Source organism: Manis javanica, chromosome 4 (genome assembly GCF_040802235.1).
Source record: "Manis javanica isolate MJ-LG chromosome 4, MJ_LKY, whole genome shotgun sequence".
NCBI classification, from domain to species: Eukaryota; Metazoa; Chordata; class Mammalia; order Pholidota; family Manidae; genus Manis; species Manis javanica.
The window spans coordinates 75,655,704-75,678,768 of record NC_133159.1 but is presented as its reverse complement, the minus strand read 5'-3'; the positions used below and the strand labels follow the sequence as shown (position 1 = coordinate 75,678,768).

At 38.9% G+C, this 23,065-nt stretch overlaps 1 protein-coding gene across 2 annotated transcripts in view; it reads right to left on the bottom strand.

Annotated features, from left to right (window-relative positions):
• Positions 1 to 3,925: 3,925 nt before the first annotated feature.
• LRRC8C (leucine rich repeat containing 8 VRAC subunit C) overlaps positions 3,926 to 23,065 on the bottom strand; it is a 73,526-nt gene continuing 54,386 nt past the window's right edge. For both annotated transcript variants that reach the window (XM_073234258.1, XM_036998215.2), the window contains one exon: positions 3,926 to 10,500. In XM_073234258.1, the coding sequence (XP_073090359.1) occupies positions 8,227 to 10,500 (2,274 nt within the window). In that variant the 3' untranslated portion in view covers positions 3,926 to 8,226. The remainder of the gene's footprint in view (positions 10,501 to 23,065) is intronic.

The following is a 23,065-nucleotide window of genomic DNA, read 5'->3' as shown; positions in this document are numbered from 1 at the left end:
TAAACTTGGAATGTAATAGCTTCATCAAGAACGAAAACTATTTTGCCCACTGTTATGGATTGAATTGTGTCCCCCAAAAGATGATGTCTTAATCTCCAGTACCTGTGTTTTTATCTGATTTGGCTCTTTGCAAGTTATCAAGTTAAGATTTAGTCATTAGGTTCATCTAAGGTTCATTAGGTTCAATAAATGGTGGTGAGAAAACTGGACAACTACATGCAAAAGAATGAAACTGGACTACTATCTTATATCATATACAAAAATTAATTTGAAATGGATTAATCACCTACATATAAGAACTGAAACCATAAAACCTACAGAAAAATATAGGCAGTACACTATTGAACATTGGCCTTATTTTTTTTTTTTGGATGTCTCCCCAGGCAAGGGAAACAAAAGCAAAAATAAGCAGGACTACATCAAACTAAAAGGCTTCTGCATAGAGACAGAAGCTGTCAACAAAATGAAAAGGCAATATATTGAATGGGAGAAGATATTCACAAATGATATATCCTGTAAGGTTAACATCTAAAATACACAAAGCACTCATACAACTCAACACCAAAAAAACCAAATAATCTGATTAAAGAATGGTTTGAGGACCTGAATAGATATTTTTCCAAAGAAGACATACAGATGTCCAACAGGCACATGAAAAGATGTTCCACATCACTAATTATCAGGGAAATGCAAATCAAAACCACAGTGAGATTATCACCTCACATCAATTAGAATGGCTAATACCAAAAAGACAAGAAATAACAAGTGCTGATGAGATTGTGGAGAAAAGGGAATCATTGTATACTGTTGATGGGAATGTAAATTGGTTCACACATTGTGGAAAACAGTCTGAGGAATTCTCAAAAAGTTGAAAATAGAAATACCACATGACCCAGTAATTCCACTTCTGGGTGTTTATCCAAGGAAAATACAATCACTATTTTGAAAAGATACATGCGCCCCTATGTGTGTAATACAATACTGTTTACAAAAGCCAAGATATGAAAACAACCTAAATGTCCATCAATAAATGAATGGATAAAGAAGATGCAGTACATGTGTACAGTGGAATATTACTCAGCCATAAAAAAGAATGAATCTTGCCATTTGAGACATGCTAATTGAAATAAGTCAGACTGAGAAAGACAAATACCATATGATTTCACTTATATGTGGAATCTAAAAAAATACAGAGAACAAATGGGTGGTTGCCACAGGGATCGGGAAGAGGGACAAAATTCCAATTATAAAAGAAATGTCACAAGGACGAAATGTACAGCATAAGGAATGTAGCCAATAATGTTATAGTATCTTTGTATGGTGACAGAACTACACTTACTGTGGTGAGCATTTCATAATGTATATGACTTTCAAATCCCTATGCTGAGAAAAAAGATGAGGTTGTCAGGGTGGGTCCTAATCTAGTATGACTGTGTCCTTATAAAACGGAGAAGTTTTTGGTCTTCGGACACAGAGATAGACACACATGAAAAGAACACCATAGGAAGATGAAGGCAGCGATCAGACCCGGACTGCCAAAGTTTGCCTACAAACCACCAAAAGATAGGAGAGAGGCATGGAACAGATTCTCCCACACAGCCCTCAGAGGAACCGATCCCACTGACACTGTGATCTAAAACTGTGAGACTCTAAATTTGTTTAAGCCACCCAGTGTGTGGTAGTTAGGGCAACCCTAGAAAAATAATGCATTTCAGAACCAGTTTGAACACAGATGGTTGCCGCTCACAGCTCCAAGGCCCTCAGTCAGTAGGGTCAGTCCTCTTGATTGATTCAGCAATACTACTTCAGGGCTCATCTCCTGTAAGTCACAATGGGAAACACTTCAGGAAAAAAAATAAGTCTTGGTTTCTACACTCACTGGACCTCCAACTGTGGAAGGAGAGATATGATGTGTCCTAAAATAAGCATGGTAGAAGTGGTAAGTGACCTACATAATGAGGCAGTTAGGGTGAAATTCTGAAGTCTTAAAACTCTTAAAAAGTCTTAGTAGAATCAATGGATTTGGGTGGACAGAACTGAAAACAGAAGAGGCATTACTATGTGTATCTAACACTCTATGGGTCTCTGTCCAATCATAGTACATAAAGCATAACTCCTTTATTGTAAAATTTATTTAAAGTGTTTAGAGAATTCCAGATACATTTCTGTATAATTTCTTCCCTCACTGTACACATTAGAAAAAATGTATGACTCAAAACATTTTAAAACAACCCAAAATGCAACTTCTTTCTTACAATTTTTTACTATGTAGACAGTTCTATTGAGAATGTCAGTCAGCTTTTACCATAAGGTTTTGGAGTTTACTTTCAGGCATTTTTTGCTTCAAGTTCTTGGCCAGATTCATAATTAAAGACTCAATAGTCATTGAAAAACACTCAAAATCACTAGCAGTTTCTTTTTAATATTTTTTTAAATAGAATTTTTTATTCATGTAAGCAGTTTCTGAGTGAGGGACAGCCATCTGGAAATAATATTCCACCTGGTTTGCTGTACTTGAGCTTTGTATGTTTTAATTTGTTGTTGGTAGAATTTGAAGGGCAACAAATAGGCCTGAAATGAGAAAGTACAATGAACATCCTTGATCAGGAGACTGCCTGTTAAGTAAGCAAAAGTCTTATGTAATATAAATCAGGTATATAATCCCTCTGGCATTTTTCATATTTCCCATTTGACGCAAATTCACTTTCTTTGAGAGGACTTAAATAAATTATGTGGCTAAATGTTTAGACTGAGTAGTTTTGATCTAAGCTGAATCTCTAGGCTTCAATTTCATGAGCATGAACTCATTTAAACAGCTCCTCACTAAAGGAAAGGCTGTCAATACTCTAACATCCCATCTTTGTGGATGCATAGAACAACTAAATCCGTTAGCATGATGCTAGTGTTAAGGCTCAGAATGTGACTTCCAAGAAAGTCAAGAGACTTGTACAAAAGTTCAAGAGATTTGTACAAAAATCACTGTTTTTTTCTACTTTCATATTGAGGTAGGGAGTGTATGTAAGGACCCCACTGCACATAAAATTGGCTAAGACTTCCCTCTTCATGTACTTCCCACCCAAACGCAAATGCTTCACTTATATCTCACTAGACAACAATTCTGAATAACTGAATCTATTTATTTAATTTCAGAGTCTATCTCAATTCTGTGTAAATGAAAGGACTGGAAGATGGCACAGAAGAAGGTGGCAGTTGACCAAGTCTTTCTCTTCTGTGCAAACTGCCCTGGAATCATCAGATGTCTCTGACCTATTGCATTTCTCAGCTCTCGTCTCCACAGTTTCTCACGGCCCCTCTCAACACACTCAGAATCCACCTCATCTCAATAGTTCTTCTCCAAGGGACTATCAATTGAGTATCAGTAAATAACTGAGTCATAAATGACTATAGAGAAATAGGTAAAGTGACAGTTTAGCCTCAAAAGTTATCAATCACAGTTTTCTTACATGTAAGTGGTGCATAAAGTTTTCTTATGAAGGTGGTTTCTCTAAGCCTGGTGTGTATGTGGTTAGCTAAGAGAGGCCTCTTAGTTCTGCAGAACCATTCTGATTCCTTTAAGTAATCACAATCATTACCATGAAAGTATTTACTGAAAGCTGGACTGGACAGTGATTGTACAATCTGATCTGGCAAATGCACAGAAATTGTACTCCAGATAACATATTAAGGCACTAATTACCCAAATGAAACTCCAGGGGCATGTTAGGTAGACACAGTACAGTGAATTAAGGAAGGAAATAATTAGTCACACTTGCAGAAACTAGCTAAACACCAAGTGAAAGAAGGCATGCAGTCTATTTCCTGCAGAGTGCAGGGAGCTTCAGAAACAGAACAGGCAAAAACACAAGAGAAATGCTGAAGATAAACATGACTTCTACAAATGATTAAGAAAGGGACAAAGTCTCAATTTTAAATTACAAAAATGACTTTATTTAAGTTATTTTCTATTCCTATGTACTACTTAGCCAAATAACATTAAGACATCTTATCATAAACTTGCACTATAACAAATTAACGTTCAAGCATTTTCTCAACAGTCTTAGAGGTTTTGCCAGCATTTGACACAGTTTGAATACAGAAAAGACAGTGAGAGAAAACGGGGCAGAATAAAAACTGAGTGAGCACATAAGGCATTGAGTTTTCAACCATAGTAAAAATATTAAGAACAGAGGCAGCATCAGGTGGGAGATGGAATGGTATTAGCTGAAAGCAAACTTACCACTTTTAAAAACCCTGCATAAGAACTGTTATTTAACATGGCCAAGACATTAAGTTGTTCCAAGGTACATACCCCTTTTCAAAGTCTTTTGATTAAAAAAAATTTTCATTGGGGCAGGAGAAAACCCTCTTCTCTCTCACCAAAATGAATGCAAGGCTGTTGCTACCTTTTTCAGTGAACGGATTTGGGAAGGTGGAGCTAAGAGGGGGTGCCTTGTTCAGAAGGCTCATACGAAATTGTATTAGAAGCATATCACTGAGGCCTAAACCTGAAGTCAATGGCAGGTCTTGTTGGGACTGTTCAGGTTTTCTTACGATGTGTCTGAGTAGATGAGAAAAGATGAGAACATCTTGCAGACCCCTTAAGTATCCCCTCACTAACTGCGCTGTTCTGTTAATTTGTTCTGCTAACTTAAGGTCAGTATGGAACCCTTGTCTGAGTTACTGAGATCCTGCCAAAAATGTGAACTGCCCAAATAACATTAGCACATTGAGGATTAACATGAGAAAGTTAATTGACTCTTAGTCTTGAAACAAATGGAAATCATATTGAAATTCATCTTACCTATTCACTGCTAAGTACTGCTGACAGTTTTCATTAAGATGGATCATGAATGTTCATAGTTTAAGTAAATGTTACTATTGATCAGTTGTTTAGTATGAGATTCAAGAGTAAAATAAACCACTTAAAAGTTGAATTTTTTTTTTTCTTACAGAATTAAGAAAACAACAGTAAAACTCCTCTTGGGGGAAATGGTAACGATACAAAGCTTTTGTCTTCTCTTCCTTAATATCAGAAATTGGAAGACATCGTATCTCAAGAACTTGGACTTTCCTCATCCCAAGGGACCCAAGGAAGGTTCCAGTTCGCTTAAGCCTTTCTCTACAAAGATGGCTTTGAGAGGCAGTTAAGGAGGCCTCTCTAAATAAACACCAATTCTCATAGCAGGCATATTTCCCAAGGCTTTCTGAAAAAGTGCTTGCTGTGTAGGACGTCACACCTATTGTTAGGACTAATTATAATAGCTACAGGGGAAATGTAATGGCAGGGAAACGGTGGACCAACAAGAACACTTTACAGCTGTAAATAACAGGGTTCACTGCCTCAAGAATCTTTATATCAAAAGTTTTTGAAAACACTTGTGTTAAGAACAGAACAAAAACCTAACACACAACTAATTTTCTGAGGTGTGGTCTTCTTAGGTGCATTCCATTGGGATACATTTACTTGCTCTGTTTCAACCAGACTATCGCCAGACAATTGTCTGTTCTACACTCAACCATTAAAACTGACCAAAAAGTGTACCCATTATGGGTTTTAAGCATGAGTGCTTTTATATTTACACAAGTAGTTTTGCATGAATACCATAGAGGTTGGAAAAAGAGAGCTAGTTGTTCCTTTTTAGCAAGAGCACTTGTAAAATTCAGAAAGGGATTATGTAAATACCCCCTTTACACTGAGTTGATCTGTTAAAGGATTTCAGAAAAGTCAGCAGTTCATTTACCTGAGTTGAGTTTCCCATTTAAAGGCTAAATAGTAATTGAGTGCTTTTTACTTACAAACGTGAGCAAAAACCTACAATATTAAAAAGGGCCAGAGTCAGAAAATTTAGACTCAAGATGAAGTTTGAGACCATAGAATTTTTACAAAATCTAATAGAAACGTTTATGAATTTTCCTTCTTAGTTAAAACATAAAGTCATAGAACTATACTAATTTGCAGGATGTGATTTAGAATTTAGGTTGGGGGTCAGCCTGAGAAATCAAGAAAGCAAATCAAATTCTTTTATAATTTTGAGCAAATTGTTATGGGAGATAAAAACAACATTAGTGACTTACTTCAGTTATGAACCTATATGAGATTGAGTGAAGCCCAGATAAAGACTTCAGCATAAATATGATTTTTAACCTGAATAGTTCCTTACTGAAGCGTGATACAGAAAATGACTATAAATTTTATCCAGAAAACAAGTGCACCCAGTGTTTTACTAGTAGTTATCTAAGCTTACCTTTCAACACGTGTTTTTGTCATGCTCAGCCATAGACAATCTTCCAAGTTTTTTGTTAATTTGTTTAAAACAGGGTTGTGTTTCTAAGGACAACACATCATTCATAATCAAGATCCTAACAATATTCTGGAATTGAATATGATAGCCTACAAGAAATACAGCCATGTTATTATTTTAAACATACTGTTTCAATTCTAGGTCAAAACAAATCGGCTATACGAAATCATCATTCCAACACTTTAACATAGTGCAGAAACAGTGAAACCATTTGGTCTACATGATTCAATTATTACTTAAATGAAAAAGCATCTCTTTCCCAAATCCTTCACCCCACGATGTATCATGACATTTACAACATGATTGAGGTACATACATCTGCTGAGTAGTTCTTATATTTGTGTTCCATATATGATTCAAAGCAGCACTGAGCAAAGTCACCAGGATCCAAGGAAGAAACTTTAAAAGCAGCATTTTGAAACCCCACATCATCTTCCTACTTTCTTTGATTGCTATGAGGCAGAACTTTCTTAGATCTGAAAACAGTGTGAGTTTGGTACGTAAAATAAAATTCCCATGATCAGTGGCACTGGTTGGTCCCAGGTTGAGGGCACAAAAAGTGTTTTCATTTTCCTGTTCTACACAGACTCATAGTCAGTGAAAAATTTTGCCGAAGACCCACATTATGTCAGATATTTTTTAGAACAAAGATAAATAAAAGCTCTGCTGTTCCCAAGTAACATCCACTTAACAATGTATTCACACTTTTAAAAAAAGTAACAGAACTCTTTTAGATGAGATGCTTATTTTAAGCCAAAGAGAGCTGATGAAGAGTTCCTGCACTTATATTCCCTAGCATTCACAGCAAGGGTAGGTTTGAGTGAGATCAATTCATATATCTACTTTTATATATGTCTATAAGTGGATTATTTTGTATAACAGGGAGAGTTTGAATAGATTACCACTGCCACACTGCCTGGAGAAATCAGTGGGCTTCACTGGAGTGTACCAGCTCTTTAGCAGAGTTTTTTCTCACTAGCTTTACTAGTGGATTTTTTTCCATCTGACGTACCCACATATCAAGATATCAAAGATGATTATGTTAGCCAAAAACCAGGCTTCTAATTCTATGATTTTTAAATGTAATTACCTATTAATTAAAATAAATCTAGTGTCTTGTTTCTCTTAAGGTTGTTCACCAATACTACATAGGAATATTGAGTTTAAAGGGTGGGAGCCTCTGTATCTTGTTTTTAAACGATATTTTTTTAATGTTCATAAAAATGCAAATCAGTTAAATTATAAATGACCAGTTCAAGCAAGCCAAACATGGAAAATTATTGTCTTCACTCACAAAATCCTTATCTAAGGATAACTTTAACTGTCAGATATACAAAACAACATGATTTAGGGTTCTGTGGGAGGTGAGGGAGAATAAAAATAATAGTCTGTGATGATGCACTTACGTGAATTCACACAACAGAGAAGAGTTTTCTGTAGAATGAAGGAGCTAGCCAATGGGGAATGCAGCTGATATTAAAATAACCAGCATGGATTTCTTGGCACACATACAATGAAAACAAAAATAAGGACTGCATACAGGTATAAACAATCTAAAAATGACCTTGGCAAAATGTCTTCACCTATTTAAAAAATACCCAAAAGCATGCAACATAAAGTTCCCTCCCCTTCACAAGAATGTAACTGAAAAGACAAAAAAAACCCCACAAAAAACCAGATAGAACCATCTGTTTCTGTCAGTGGAAGACAATAATACATATATTAGGTTCAAAGACAAATAAAACTTTAAAATATTAATATTGAAAAAATACAATTAAATTTTTATTAAAAAATACACACTCCTTAATCTTTGTGTACATTTTGTTTTGTGTGGAAAAAAAATAGGAAAGGCATTAAGACTACCTAATTATTTATATTGTATTTGGCAGAAGCATGTTTCAGTCAAATTTTAAACAAAAATAAGTTATTCTGTTTTCATTTGCTCCCGGACATCAGAAGGCAGAGTTTCAAACAGAGCGTCTTCTACAACTAAACCAGCCCGCTTCAGAGCCCGGCAGTCACCCAGTTCAGGAGGCAAGATTTCAAAGTGATTGCCTTTAACATCTAAGTAGGAAAGAAACAGTAAATTTCCAATTTTTGGTGAAAGTACTGATAGGTTGTTTTTCCCAATCTTCAGAGTTTTAAGTTTCTTGCAGAAGTAGAGTTCGTCTGGAAGGCTTTCCACTTTGTTACAAGTGATGGAAAAATACTGTAAACTTTGTAGAACTCCAATTTCAGGTGGGATAAATCGAATGTCATTGTAGGATAAGTCCAAGTATCGGATTTTGTTGCACAGGAAGAGGTGGGAAGGCAGCACCTCTATTTTATTGTGACTGAAAGACAGACGCTCCAGGCTGGTGAGTTTCTTTATATGCTCTGGGATATAGGTGATGCTGTTGTGCCACAGTTTTAGCACTGTCAGTTTTCTCAGGTGCTGGAAGCTGACGATTTCTTCTATAGATTTCAGGTTATTTTCCTTGAGGTCCAATTCCTGGAGGCTAAGCAGGCTGAACACGGCGTGAGGAATGCGCTCCAGGTCGCAGTGGACTAGCTCCAGCTCTGTCAGATTGGTCATCTTCTTCAAATTGTTGAGCATCACCAGCTTGGTGCCATCGTTATGTATGCACATCTTCTGGAGGTGGCTGGAAACATCAGCCACTGCCTGAGGGATTTTGGAAACATTGCTTTTGATGGAGAGAATTTTAAGGCTTTTGAGATCCCGCAGAGACTCAAGGGTGATATTTCTGGAAATATCATGACTTAGAGAGCCAACCAGGTAGAGCTCTTCCAGATTCCGGAGTCCATACATCCAGGGGGGCAACTCCCTCATGTCATCAAACTTGACACTCAAGACCTTCAGGTTTTCTTTCAGGAAAGACAGCGCCGCACAGTGGATCTTGACTGAGCACTGGTGTAGAGAGAGTTCTTGGAGATTGTCAAGCTGTGCAATGGTGGCTGGTATCATTACATTCTTAATGATTTCAAGTTTTAGAGATTGCAACTCTGTGATTTCAAAAACAGTATCTGGAAGGCCAGAGAGCATGATAAGAGGCAACTCTAGCCGGTTATGGGCATTTGTCTGCAGCTTCTGCCTCAGTTTGTCAGGAGTCCACTCGTTGTTTAAGTTCAGCTGCTTTAATTTGTTTTCACTCACTTCAGACAGGAACACTGCAAACCTCTTAGAATACAGAGGGTCATACTGATCTATCATATGAAGCATAAAAGCAAAGTCATTTTTCACATCTGGGATATCATCAATTCCGGTCTCCTGCCGGACATACTCGAAAGAGTATTCCCTTAGAGAACGGTAGAACAGCCAGTACAAGGTATAAAGGCATGTCAGTCCGTAGATACTTACAAAGCACAGGTAACAAAAGGACAGTTTTGAGAACAAGTGTGCCATGGTGTGATTACAAGAAAAGTTTTTATATCCAGTCATGTCCTGAATGTCAACATTACAGTCCACGGTAAACTGGACTTTGGAAACCAGGGCACTATTATATGCAATGATGATCAGGAATTTTATAACCTTAAGTACAGTCTGGCGGACATACATAGCATATAGTATATCACCTTCTTCTACGTGCAGCCTGAACTTCTTCACCTTCTCAAATAAGGCCTTCGCTTGCTCCCCTTCCTTCTTATCCAGAGCCCCTGCAGTCGACTTGTCAACCACAAACTTCTCAGGAATTGACTTTAAGGATTGAGAGTTGGCCAGGCTGCCTTCCGGCCCAGACTGGATGGTGTTGGACCTGCTCATGTTGTTCTTCCTGTTGTCCTTTTCTTCTGAGTCCTCCCCAGACACTTCAGACAAAGCCCGTGTGGTCCAGGGAGAGTCAAAACACTTCCCCAGAATTGAAATGAAATGTTCTATTTTGGAGCTGGAGCCAGGGAATTTGAACCAAAAGTTGCTGCAGAGCATGAAGACCAAGGTATGGATAAGGACAAGGTAAGGGAAATACTTGGCGTACCAGTGAAGGGCTCGCTCATAGCACATCTGGTTTATGAAGCTGTACTGCTGAAGGTCCAGATCTGTCTTCAGTCCCTTCATTTCCACAGTGACAGGGTTAGCAGGAGACGGCTTTGGTGGAGGCAGCGGGGTGGTACTGGCAACTGCCTGCGAGACATTTGAAATGGCAGAGTGGTTCTGAGAAGGCGGAACTCTTTTCGGAAGGCAGATGATCTTGTCTTGCATGACCTGAAACACAGAAATAATATTTTCAAATTACATTATTCAAAGAGCTTTCATAATGTCGTTAGTGTGAAGAAAGCAGCAATAACATCCAATAAATGTCCATTTCCTTTGCCTGGAGAATACAACGTTCGAGTCCAGCACCAAGATTTTATTCTTAGCCCACATGTTGGAAAAAATGAAATATCTGACTTTGTTCAGCATGTCTAAGTTTTGACATAAACACAGCGGTTTTGTTAGGACAGAGAATAATTCACAAAAGAAATATTTAAAGAACATTCATGTGTGTTTAAAAATTTGCATATTTTCTCTTACTGGAGCCTGGGGGCAACTGGTCATTGGTCTGAGAAGTACATTCCCCTCAGACTCATCTTTAAACAGATGGCTCCCAAGATTATATTAGCTCGTGTACGAGAAATAAAAGGATCAGAAGGAGAAAATATGGAAGAAATCCCTGTCTTTCTCATTTCCCCTTTCATTTATACCCATATCCTGGACTACGTGCATTGATGAGTATGAATGGCTTTAATAGAATGGGAATTTACTAAGCTTCCATTAAAAACCATTTCATTTCTATGATATAGAATACAGAAATGTGCAATAGTAAAATAATTATGTTTTAACTTGCTGGCTTTTCACACAAAATATTAATTGAGAAAAAGAAATTCTATACCTTTAGCAATACCTCAATTTGTTGAAAAGAATATTAAGCTCTAAGAATGTCCAACAGTCTCATAAGATTGCCATTTGGTCAGAGAGATCGCATCCTTTATGAAGATTTGGTTGTATGAAGCAGAATATACTTTGTATCAATCGACTTGGAGAATCTGTCCCCAGGAAGACGTCCACATAAGTGGAACTCTTTGAACAAATAGCAAACAGTACAGAGGAAGAAGAATAACCAAGGAATTGACATGTGGAATTAATAATGCAGGGAAAGTCTATTTGTACCTTAAAATGTCAAATGGCTGGAAATCCATGGCAGTCAGTGATTCTGCAATGGCAAAACACAGAAGTAGAAACTGAATCCATTGCAAAGTTGACTGCTGACAGGGGATGTGACTACAAACTGGTGACATGGGAGATAGAGCCCACCAAGCAGAAGGAAAGGCTTGATGCTGGAGAGAGAAGTGCACCCAGCACTGAGTAGAGTGGCTGGTACACAGGAGGCCACCAGTACACATTTGCTGAGAAAGTGGATGAATCCAGAACTGACACTAGTGTTTCCAGTTCAGAGCTTCTTAGGTCTGGCTGTGGACCATCTCTCTCCTAGGGGTGAAATGACGATGGTGATTATAGTGATGACAGCAGTGAACTTCTGTTGTGTTTAATACACAACTGACCCTATTCTAAAAATATCGTAAGTATTGATTCTTTTTACTGTCACCTTAACCAGATGAGACAGATAACCTTATTATTCCCATTTCACAGATGAGAAGACCAAGGCACCGAAAGGTTAAGTGACTTGCTTGTATCTTCTAGCCCAGGCCACCTGGGCCCAGAGCCCGCATTCTTATTTTATTTCACCGAATTTCCAGGGTTAAACCAAAAAGACCCCAAACTGACTTTATCCTAAATAACAAGTCACCTTATACAACTTATTCATGTTTTAGGGAAAAAGCTTACTTCTTCACATATCCTATGCAGATGACAATGAAATAATAAGGTTAGGGGAAGAAGGAAGTTTCACTAGAAGATCTGTAAAAGCTCTGTCTTGGAAGATAAAGCAGGTGGCAACTACGTACTATGTAAACCCAAAGAAGGTGGGGAAGAATAACAAACATGGTTGCACTCAGAGGGTTCCATAGCTGCAGAGGTATGAGAAGTGAGCAGTGGTATGCAAACATTTTTATCACTTACTTATATCAGAGGAAAATCTTAGCATGCTCACCCAATATATGAATGTCTATTCATAATTATATCTGTAAAGTACTGTCAATCTGTATGCCAAGTATAAGACAAGCTTAATTTCCCTTTATGTTTAAATACAAGTTATCATTTTTATCTCCTATCTCAATGGAGTGTCCTTCACATTTCTTTGGAGACAAGCACTCTACCTTGGAAACTCCTGGAATAGAAAATAGTAGGAGAAGCCTAGACAAATGTCAGACTTCCTGGAAGGAATATAAAAGAGAAACAAGTAAGAAGTCCAGTGTTTGCATCATGTTTTGGATGTTTTCCTATTTGTGATCTCATTTAATGCTCCAACAATCTGTGAAGTGGGCAGAGGGTGGGGCCAGAGACCAGCAGGGAAAAGGAGGGCTTCCCTGAGCACCTTCTATAGGAGGGACACCTTGCAGCTGGTATGTTAATATGGCATTGTCAGTGACTCCACAAAGATTCCATGTGAAAGCAGGATCAGTTAGAAGGTAAAAACACAGGCACCCCCACACAAGGACCTAACTCCCTGCAAGTAACCAGGCAGCCCCATTACTGCCCCCTGCCCAGCCCTTCCCCAGGCTTGCTCCTGCCATGGCAGCTTGGCTGAATAGGGTCTCAGGTTATGCACTGTACCAGGTGCCAGCTAACGGCAGTATGGGCTGAAATCCTTGTGCTTCCCTCTCCCAGATAAGTGCCTTTGGGGCTATGATCACACAGTAGAGATGTCTTTTTATATTTTGCACAAAGGCACCCGACTGGCTAGTATCTGCCATGCTTAGGAGATAGGTCACATTCTCTCCATTTTATAGGAGAAACCAGCTAAGGTTCAGAGAACTTAACTTACCCAAGTTCACACAGGTAGGAAATGGCAGAGGAGGAATTTAAACCTGTCTTCTAGTGCCTAGTGTTTTTCTACCACACCACACCTCTTCTCATTTCACCAAGCTTCTGCTAGGATGGCTTTATAAAAAACAGCCCATGATAGAGGGTCGTGCACAATCTCCAGAATTTCCTTTTTGCCCTCTCACATCGTATTTCTCTTTCAATATTCATGAAGATGGAATTTTTAAAATGTGCCTACTTAAATCCCAAGAGGGTAAAGACAATGATGTATTTTCTAGAAGCTCTCAACTACTCTGATATGAGCACAGAGTAGAAAAAATTCTGGAATTTAGTCACCACAACAACAGCTGCTCATGCTGCTGAGAGAACATCTCCTGAGAAGATCCCAGCATAGATGCAGGGCAGAGGGGGATTCCTAGAGTGCAGCGGCAGCTTGTCTAATCCAGGACTATGAAAAGGAACAGGGCAGGTTCCAGAGTCCCACAGCAAAGAGGGTGAAGATTCCAACAGTAAAATAGCCACAAAAGAGGGGAAGTAAGTGACCCTCCTCCATGTCTAATATTTCTGTATGCTACAACAGTGAGAAGAACTGAGAGAAGGATCAGAATTGTCAAAGGTATAGTAAAAAAGAGAGAAGACAGAAAAAGGTACTGCAGACAGGCTTCCTAAAAAAAGGGTAAAGGGTGTTTTTGTGTTTTCTTTGTAAAAAGCAGCATCTTGTAAGAAATTGAGTTTTTGTTTTACCTCTTCTGTTCTTTTGAGAAGTTTGCCTAATTAAACCTATATTTCACTTCTCTATACCTCTACCCAGTAATTTAAAGTTCAGAATGCAAAGGAATCCATAAAGAAGGGCTACATCTCAAGTTTCAAAGGAAATCACTGTAGGCTTCGAGGCTGCTAGGGCAGGACTAAGGGGAAGTGGGGAAGGGGCGAGCAGGGAGAGAGCCCCATGCCTATCCCATTCCCCAAGATCTGGAGGCTCAGACCATCACCACCAGCTCATAAGCACATGTCACAGTGTCAAGGGGTTCCACCACTTCCTTCCACAGGCAACCCTCAGACTGCCTCTGGAGGAAAAAGGCTTGAGACCAGAGCTCGGTGGTGTGTTTGTACATAAAAGAGACACAAGTCGGCAAAAGAAATGGGGTAGGGGAGAAAAAATAATTTAAATGCAAAACTGAGTGGAAAATCTGACCCAAAATACAGCAAGGTGAGGAAGTTACTGTGCTGCAAGGGGGTGGGAATAATTCCTCCATGAAACTGAAGGAATTCACAACAAGCCTGCCCAAATGTGCCACTTTGGCCTGTGAGCTATTTTGAGCTTAATAGAGACCCTGACAGCTCAAGAGAAACTTCTACCGCTCCCTTAAGTGCCTAGAAAAATCTAAATTGGGGTCTTTCCCAAAATAAGGGTTATTACCAGAGATCAATTTTATCTGAGTGTCCCATCTGGCAGAGCATTTAACTACCAAACATTTGCTCTGCTTATTGCCCTCCTCCCCTTTGAAGCCACAGGAATCTATCACATTCCTCAGCTCAGGACGGCATACACACTTCATTTTACCTTTCTGTCTTTGAACCTGTAGTGGATGTGGGGTTCCCGTAGGTACGAAATTAAATTTGATTTTTCTCCTATTAATTTGTCTTACGTCAATTTAGTTCTTAGACCAACGAGAAGAACCTTAAGGGTAGAGGGAAATGTTTCCTCTCCAACAAAATCGTCCAGGTTAAGGAGGTAAGTTAGTTTGGAAATGACGAGAAGAGTGAGACAGAAGAAAGTGAGTCACTGACAGCAAAGGTCAGTGAAGCCGAGGCAATGAGGATGGCTCAACTAGCCACTCAGCATCGGGAAGAACAGGCGTGGGGCAGGAGGAGGCGAGGCGGCAGAGCTGAGAGGGCCTCCAATCGAGGAACTAGGTTAAGCAACACGGTAGGAGGCTGGAGTATATACTCATTATTTCTATTTTGAGATGTGAATACCTTTCAATCTTCCTCAGACCTTTGGTAAAAACTGCTAACCACATGCATACACAGATGCATACACATACCTTTTGTTAATGAATTTTGTAAAAATCACAGCAAAAAGGGACTCAATTTCATCCTTGAATCAAAACCATACAGAGAGGGAAAGTTTGCATGGATGGTAAAAATCTATGCTGTTTCCAGGGAAGCAACACCTGGGACCATGAGAGCCCGGTCCTCCCAGGAGTCCGGCAGGACTTGGAGAGGGCCACAGGCTGGAATTCAACCAATATCCGCTCAATCCTAAGCAGCAGCTGACATCGAGGTGACAAAAGTATATAAAATGCTCCTCAAAGATTTACATTTAATGTCCCTAGAGGAATAAAAATACATGTGTAAAACTGTCCCATGACTGTGATAATATCGAGGTGATATTTCTATAAAAGAAACCCAAGGACTTCAGGGTTTGGAGAAAAGGGCTCACTAAAATTTGGATTCATGAGTAAATTATTTTGAGATAACAGAGCTGCCATTTTTTGGAACTTAGCTCCCTTAATTCTAAGGTCAATGTAGCTTTTGCTTTCTCCAGAGGGATGTTGTTAAGAGAAACAAAATGAGTATACAAACTTCCTTAAAAAAGAAAACAACCCATACAAACCAGGCCCTTTAATGCTTCTTAGATCCAGGAAAAGAAATCACATTATTTAAAAACTGTAATTGTCAAATTTATTCCAGCAAAGGGATGCATTTTTAAATGGAGTACATGTATACTTTATCACATACTGAAATACTTCTTGTATGGTCAACACTAAATTAGGGCTTTTCAATGATAATTTTCACTATTTTAAATCATTAATGTTTATGCCTACATCTGTGATTGTATGATATATCTTTGATGAGGGTTATTCTCAGTCCTTTGTGAGAATTACACCAAATCATTATAATGATATAAAAATAAAGTCTACTTAATCTAGGCAGTTTCCAGAAAAACACTGTGGTGAAAAGCAAAACCCAACTGTGGTGACAAGTTGAAAACATGTCACATTTGCATGAATGAGACACCAAAGGGCTGAGGTTAAACCAAAACAGAACAAAACCAAACCAAACCACTTCACTTCAGAGGTAACTTCTTGAAATAAAGATAGAGCAACATAAATAAGGGCCTGCTTATCTATTTTATGCCAGAAATATGAATGACCCAGATGGGGGACGGACAGGTAGCAGAAAGGGCTGAGTAGTTCTGCGAGTGCCCGCGGGACCAGGTGGCCCCTGGCGTGTCTGCTCTATGTCAGACATTACATCAGGGACACTAAGACCTGCAAGGTCAAGCACAGGAGAAAGATGACTGCGTCAGTAGAGTGATAAGTGCCCAAATTCATGCTTGTTGTTCACAATGAACTTTAGAATCAACTTATCCAGACCCAGAAGGAAAAAAAACCTTCGTGGTATTTTTATTGGGATCACACTTACAAGTGAGTCAAAGAACTGGCGTCTTTATGGTGTTGATTCTTCCTCTCCATGGTGTGTGTTTCCACATGTTCACGTCTAATTTTCTATCTTTCAAGAGTGTTTTACAGCTTTCCTCATAGAGCTTTTGGACATCAATTGTTAAGCTCTGCCTAATATTTTATTTTTTGCTATAATAAATCTTTTTTTTTTTAAAAAAAACACTTATTTCTAACATAGAAGGTGTTTCCCTTGTGCTATCCCCAGGCCATTCCTTAGTAAGCCCTGATAAGGAGAATGTACCTGCGCATTTACATGGATATGATGTACACACACGTGGGAGCTTACTCTGCTATGATTCCTACACCCTGAGCTTCCCACTTTCACACTGTGCCCTGGGGACCTCACCTCACTGGCGCAGAGGGCCCCACTTCATGCGAATGACCACAGAACTACACAGTGGGGATGTGCTATAATTTGTTAAAAGCATTCCAGTGTTGATGTGTGTTTAGGCAATTTTTCTATTAAAACCAGTGCCAAGGTAAAAAAATTACCTGCTGTCTGGTTTTACACAGCTCCTGTAAAATGGGGCAGAGAACAGATCAGCAGGTGCCAGAGGTTCACTGTGAAGATCAGTACCAGGAATTCTTTGGGGTGTTGAGATTCTGTGTCCTCTTTGTGGTGCTGGTTACAAGAACTTATGCATTTTTTTTTTTTTTTTTTTTTTAGGAGAGCAATGAACAGGCTTTTATTTAGAAATGAAGTGAGAGGAAAGAGCTCCTGGCTCATGACAGGAGGGGACAAGAGAGCCCAGGGTGGTGCATTGTCTAGGGGATTTATAGGCAGTTGAGGATTTTGGGGAACTGAGGGCTTCAGGTGTGGACTTGTACCACCTGCCCTGCCCTCAAGGTGGGCGGGGTTGTTGTCTGTTTGCTAGGGCTGGTTACAGTGAAGTCATGCGTTATGCTGAGATGCCCTTGAGGAACACTCAAACATTCCAGGCCAAGTTGCTCCTGGCCTTTTGTTCTTTAACTGATCTCACTGAAGATGTCTATATTCCTATTCCGCTATCTTTACCCTAGAGAATTAGTGTGACCTTGACTTTGCATAATGCTGAATACAGAATTTCGATAGGGACTTTACATTGTTACATTGCTTTCACTGTAAATATCTTGTCATGCTTTTCTGGAGACTCTCACCCTACTCTGTCTAAGCCCATGGTCCCTGTCTCATTCCCCCTCTACAAATAGAGACCCTAGCTGCTGCTAGGGAAAGGGGGCAACGACTACTCTGGCTGCTTCATGCTGAGAAGGGGCACAGTAAAGGGTGCAGTTAGGTCTCCATCAGTGGTCAGTTGAGTGGGCCTTGGAAGATGGGCACTTCTATTTCAGGTTCCATTTCTATTACTATTGGCATTTTTGTGGCTTCTCTAAGGTTATCCTGGACGTGCCTCCAAAGATGATGCCAGGGTTCTTATTCACGAAGCCAAAGAATGAGCTTCACAAACACTCAAGGTAGGAGAGCAAAGTACAGGCTTTTATTTAGAAATAAAGTGAGAGGAATGAGCTCCTGGCTCACACCAGGAGGGGACAAGAGAGCCCCAGAACTTATGCATGTTTTAAACTCAAATATATATCTCGTTTTGATAAAGAGTGCATTCTTGAAGATGGGAGGGCTAAATGGTACCTAATATTAACTGGGCTCCACCAGCTTTTTTCCGCTTTTCATGTACTAGTCTCTACTATCTATTGTGTACCTTCATCTGTGATTTTATTTTTTAGGTGTCCCTTTTATCTATTTTTCCAAAATCCAAATGAATCACATCTTTCTTTTTACAAGAGAATTTAATCCATTACATTGTTTTGCTCACTCACATTTGGATATTTACTGGTATTTGGATTTATTTTCATATTTTTTACTTTTACATATACCTTTCCTTCTTGCTGCCTTCTGCTGCATTTTCCATATCTCTTATTTCCCACTGTTGTCCAGATGGTTGGAAAGGTATTAACTGTATTTCTAGAGTAGAGTTTATCTAAATTTCTTAAAACAAACACACTTAAACTTTTTTAGTATCCTTACCCCATTTCCAAGCATGTTTTAATTACCACTAAACTACTCCACTTTGTTTTAAAAACAACTGAAACACATTTAAAAAATATCTATGGTTGATTGTGACTATTTACATACTTATTACATCATGTGCTCACAAATTTTCTTAGATGCTATATCTTCTCCTTGGGTTCATTTTCCTTTTGGCTGAAGTCTATCCCTTAATAATTCCTTTAAAAAAGGTCTGTGGATAGAAAACTCATATACCTTGCCTGTCTGAACATTTCTATATTGATTTCATTCTTGAATAATAGTTTAGTAAGTTATAAAATCCTGTGTTGACAGTAATTTCCCTTTGGCACTTTGAAATATTATTCCATTTTCTTCTGGCCTATATTTTTGCTGACAAGAAGACTGCTATCTGTTTGAATTTGTTCTATAGCAGGCAATCTGTTTCTCTATAGGGGCTTTTAAGATTTTACCTTTAATCACAGATTTTCTAGGTTTCACTTCAATTTTGAATGTATAGATTAATCCTGCTCAGTATCTGTAGCTAAGGAGTCAACTTTCTTTAATTTTGGAAATATTTTTTAGCAAAATGTAGGTATTAAGTACCTATTAAAATCTAAAATAAACTATTGCTTCAAAAATTGCTCCCTTATTTTTTTCTACATTTTCTAGTTAGGCACATGTTAGAGCCTCTCAATTGCTCTTCTTTGGGGTGTATGTGCTTTTTAATCCCTGTCTCTCTCTGGGCTGAACTCAGAGTAAACTCAGAGCTCTTATCTAATTACTTCTTTCTGCAACTGAATATAGTCTAGTTATTCTACCTGTTGATATTTTTAAGTTTGGTGACTTCTTTATTTTAAAAATTTCTAAATTTTTAATATCCATTTGCTCTTATGTCATAGGTACCTACTTTATAAAGTTATAGTTTTATCTCTTTGACCTCTCTAAATATATTTATTTTAACTTCACTGTTTGTTTCAAAACTTAGTTTCATTTCAAGTGAATCAATGTTACAATGGTTAATTTTGTTGAGAGTCTTTCTTAGCATAGTTTTCTTCATATGTTCTGAGTGGTTGGCTCTTTCTGAGAAGGAAATTGTTTTCCACTATCTTTCACCCACTCTTATGTCATGTCCTGCACCCAGGCCTGAGCCCCCCATCCATCATTAGGTCTTATCCTGGTACTTTGATGCTCCACTATAATGGCGGGAGCTCACAGATTCAGCCAGGCAGACAGTGGGCAGTTTGACTCAGTTCCTGGTTGGGAGGCACCCAGATGGATGGTTTCCTCTGAGCACCAGCTCCAGCATCCACTTAATTGCCATTCTTCTCAGCTTCCTGTGGGAGTAGGGGCCTTTGGCTTTGAACAGTGACCAGGCTCCAGTCTCTTATCTTGCTCAGTGCATTTTTAGTTCCCTTTACTGGCAGGAGCCGAGCTCCTGGCCGCTACTGCCTACCTTTGGATGAGAGCCTGGCGTTGCTTCAGTCCCTCTCAGTCCTCCATTGGCATGCCACAGAAATATTTATCTTGTTTTTAGTACATATATTTGTGTTTCCTTATCTCTTTGTACTTTATCTCTCATGGCTACATATGTTGAACAGAGGGAGTGTTTTGAACTGTAACACTTGCTTTACTATCTTTTCCAGAAGAGAGAGAGAATGTATGTGTTTTAATATTTAACAAAATTGTATCTCAAGACAAACATTATGATGAATCGGTGTCGCTTGGGGAATGCCAAACAAGGTAAACCCAAAACGCCAAATTCCTCTCCCCGCCACATTAAGGCTGAATTTCTGTACATATCTCCCACTAATCACACATGCTATTTTTCTACCTTCTCAACAATTAAGTCCATCACTCTTTTTTATGAACTATAACCGAAAAATTATTTCTCCAGGTCAGACTTTAAATCATAGTTATGACTATAATATCACTAAAAGAAGGAGTGAGGAAATTTGCTACATATAGTAAAACAGTGGGCATCATTCCAATATATTCACTTATTATCCAGGCATATCCTTTAGATTGTGGCTTATTCTTTAAGAAGACAGTGCTTTAACTTGGTGAGTTTGATACAAACAGGTAGACTGCAGCCACAAAAAGGCAGGCAGGCCAATATAAAGGTGACTATACCTTACCCTCTCCCCACCCCACAGATTCAAATGCATCTCATTCTAAAGGGTTGTAACTTGAAACTGATCATCCAGATTTGCCCCCAGTTTGATAGAACAAAACAAGTTACCTCTGCTGACCTAAGAATGACCCAACAAGAAACAGATCCCAAAGACCTACTCCCCAGGGCTTGGTCAGAGACGTTAAGGACAGATTACTATTTTTACCAACTAAAACTTACTGAATATCTACTATATGCTGAGCATCATAGAAAATCAAGGAGGCATAACCATTTGCCTTCCTAAAAGCACTGGAGAGACATAAATAGCCATATAAAATGTCAAAAAGTCAAAGATCTATACCAAGTACAATAGTGTGGTAAGCACAATAAAAGCTCAGATTTGCAGGGCTAGAGAAGGCTTCATGGAGTAGGAGCAACCTCCTTTGGGCTTGGCCTTGGAAAGGTCATGAGGGGAGGGTGAGGTCAGCGCCTACTTGGTTCTGGAGACAGGAGGAAAGGGCTGCCCTCGGGAAGAGCACGGGCAACGACTGGAAGGATGGATTGTTGCTCTTCTTTTCTGAGGGACACCCATTCCTCCTGGGATAAGGGATGGAACTACAAGGGGAGGGAATTAACTTTCATGTCACTAAGTTATCAGTTAACGTACAAACTTACTCTCCCAGAAACAAGGTGCTCAAAGACAAAGAAAACACCTGTCTTCAAAAGATGTGAGATTTACCCTCATCAGTGACAGGATTAACTCTGAAGATGCAGATTTTACATAAAGGCCAACTACTAAAATAAGTACAAAACAATCTTGGTGAGAAAGAAAAGAAACTGCAGAGGCAGGAAAGATGATTCTCAGGGGTGAACATCTAAATGCATTCATGCTCAGCACATGTCTTATTCACCAGTGTTACTATTCTCCAAGTCCAGTGTATGTGTACACAGGGGCAATCATCACTGGAGCATAAAAACAGACATTCATGAGCATCACACACACACACACTGTGTGGCTACAAACCAAGTCCCTGTCCCCTGGGAAAATGGAAAAGCTTAACGGCACGGGTGTGGTATCATTTCCTGCCTGCTGTGCACCGCGTGTCTTCCTTCTTTTTAACGATGATGTTTAAAACTTATATGATGGACAGGAAATAACATGTTGTGTATAGAGGAAGTTTAAAGCCAGGTAGGGGACAGAGGGAGGGAGTATGTCTAATGCAAACTGCCAAATTTTAAGGTGTTTATTAATAAAAACAAGGGGTTAGTAAAAAGTTTGTTTTTACTGGTTGCTCATTTCCTCAATAGCAACTGGAAAAGGAGAAGAAAAAAATCATATACTGGCACCTCGGAGGCATGGAATTGATGTTCTTGGAAAAAATCAAAAGAATTGGAGGGATGAGCTGACTAAAACTGGGATTTTTAAATTCATGAATTCTCTCGGTGTTAAGTTGTAACAATAGAATTTATCTGTACATGATTAAAAATAAGACATCAAGCAAGCAAATCTTCTCAAGTTAAGATTATTAGAAATTTCTACACTTGAAGAACATTAAATGCCACTAGTCTGGCAGAAGAATTTAACACTGAAAAAGTTAAGGCATAATTTCCTGAGTCATTACTGTACAGAACAGAAAAACACAGTTAAGTAGAACTGGAGCAGCCTTTTAAGTTCCAGTTTTGTTTCTACCAGAGCATCTAAGAAAACATAGTGTAGTTGTCTATTTCCTTATCATTTTACCTCCTACACCAGTAGGCTCCTCAAAGAAAGGCTCCATCCTTGTTGACCCTGCCTGGCACAAAGTAGGAATGCAATAAATATGAGGTGAATAAATAAACAGTGCCCACCCCCATCACCAAAGGAAAACAAACCACAACAACGGAGAGCACACATTTATAAAATCAGATGCCAGCGAACATCTGGAAATATTTGGCTTCCAGCAACCTTCCTCTGAGATGAAACAATTCATTTCACAGACCCTCCAAACTGCCAAGTGATGTCAGCCTAGTGACTCCTAAAGCTGGAGCTAAGTGCTTATTCATTTCAGATGCACAAAGAGCACACCAGATTTGGCAGGCACTGTCCATTTATTCCAAATTAAGAAAGCAACTACCACCTCTACATGAGGATCACGTCTACATTTTGATATTTCACTTAATAAAGGCAATTCTACTACCTCTGTGAATATGGAAACACTGAATTTTTGAGGGTAAGGATGACTATTCCATACTTTGAACATTAATTTTTAAACTGTTGTTTAGCCT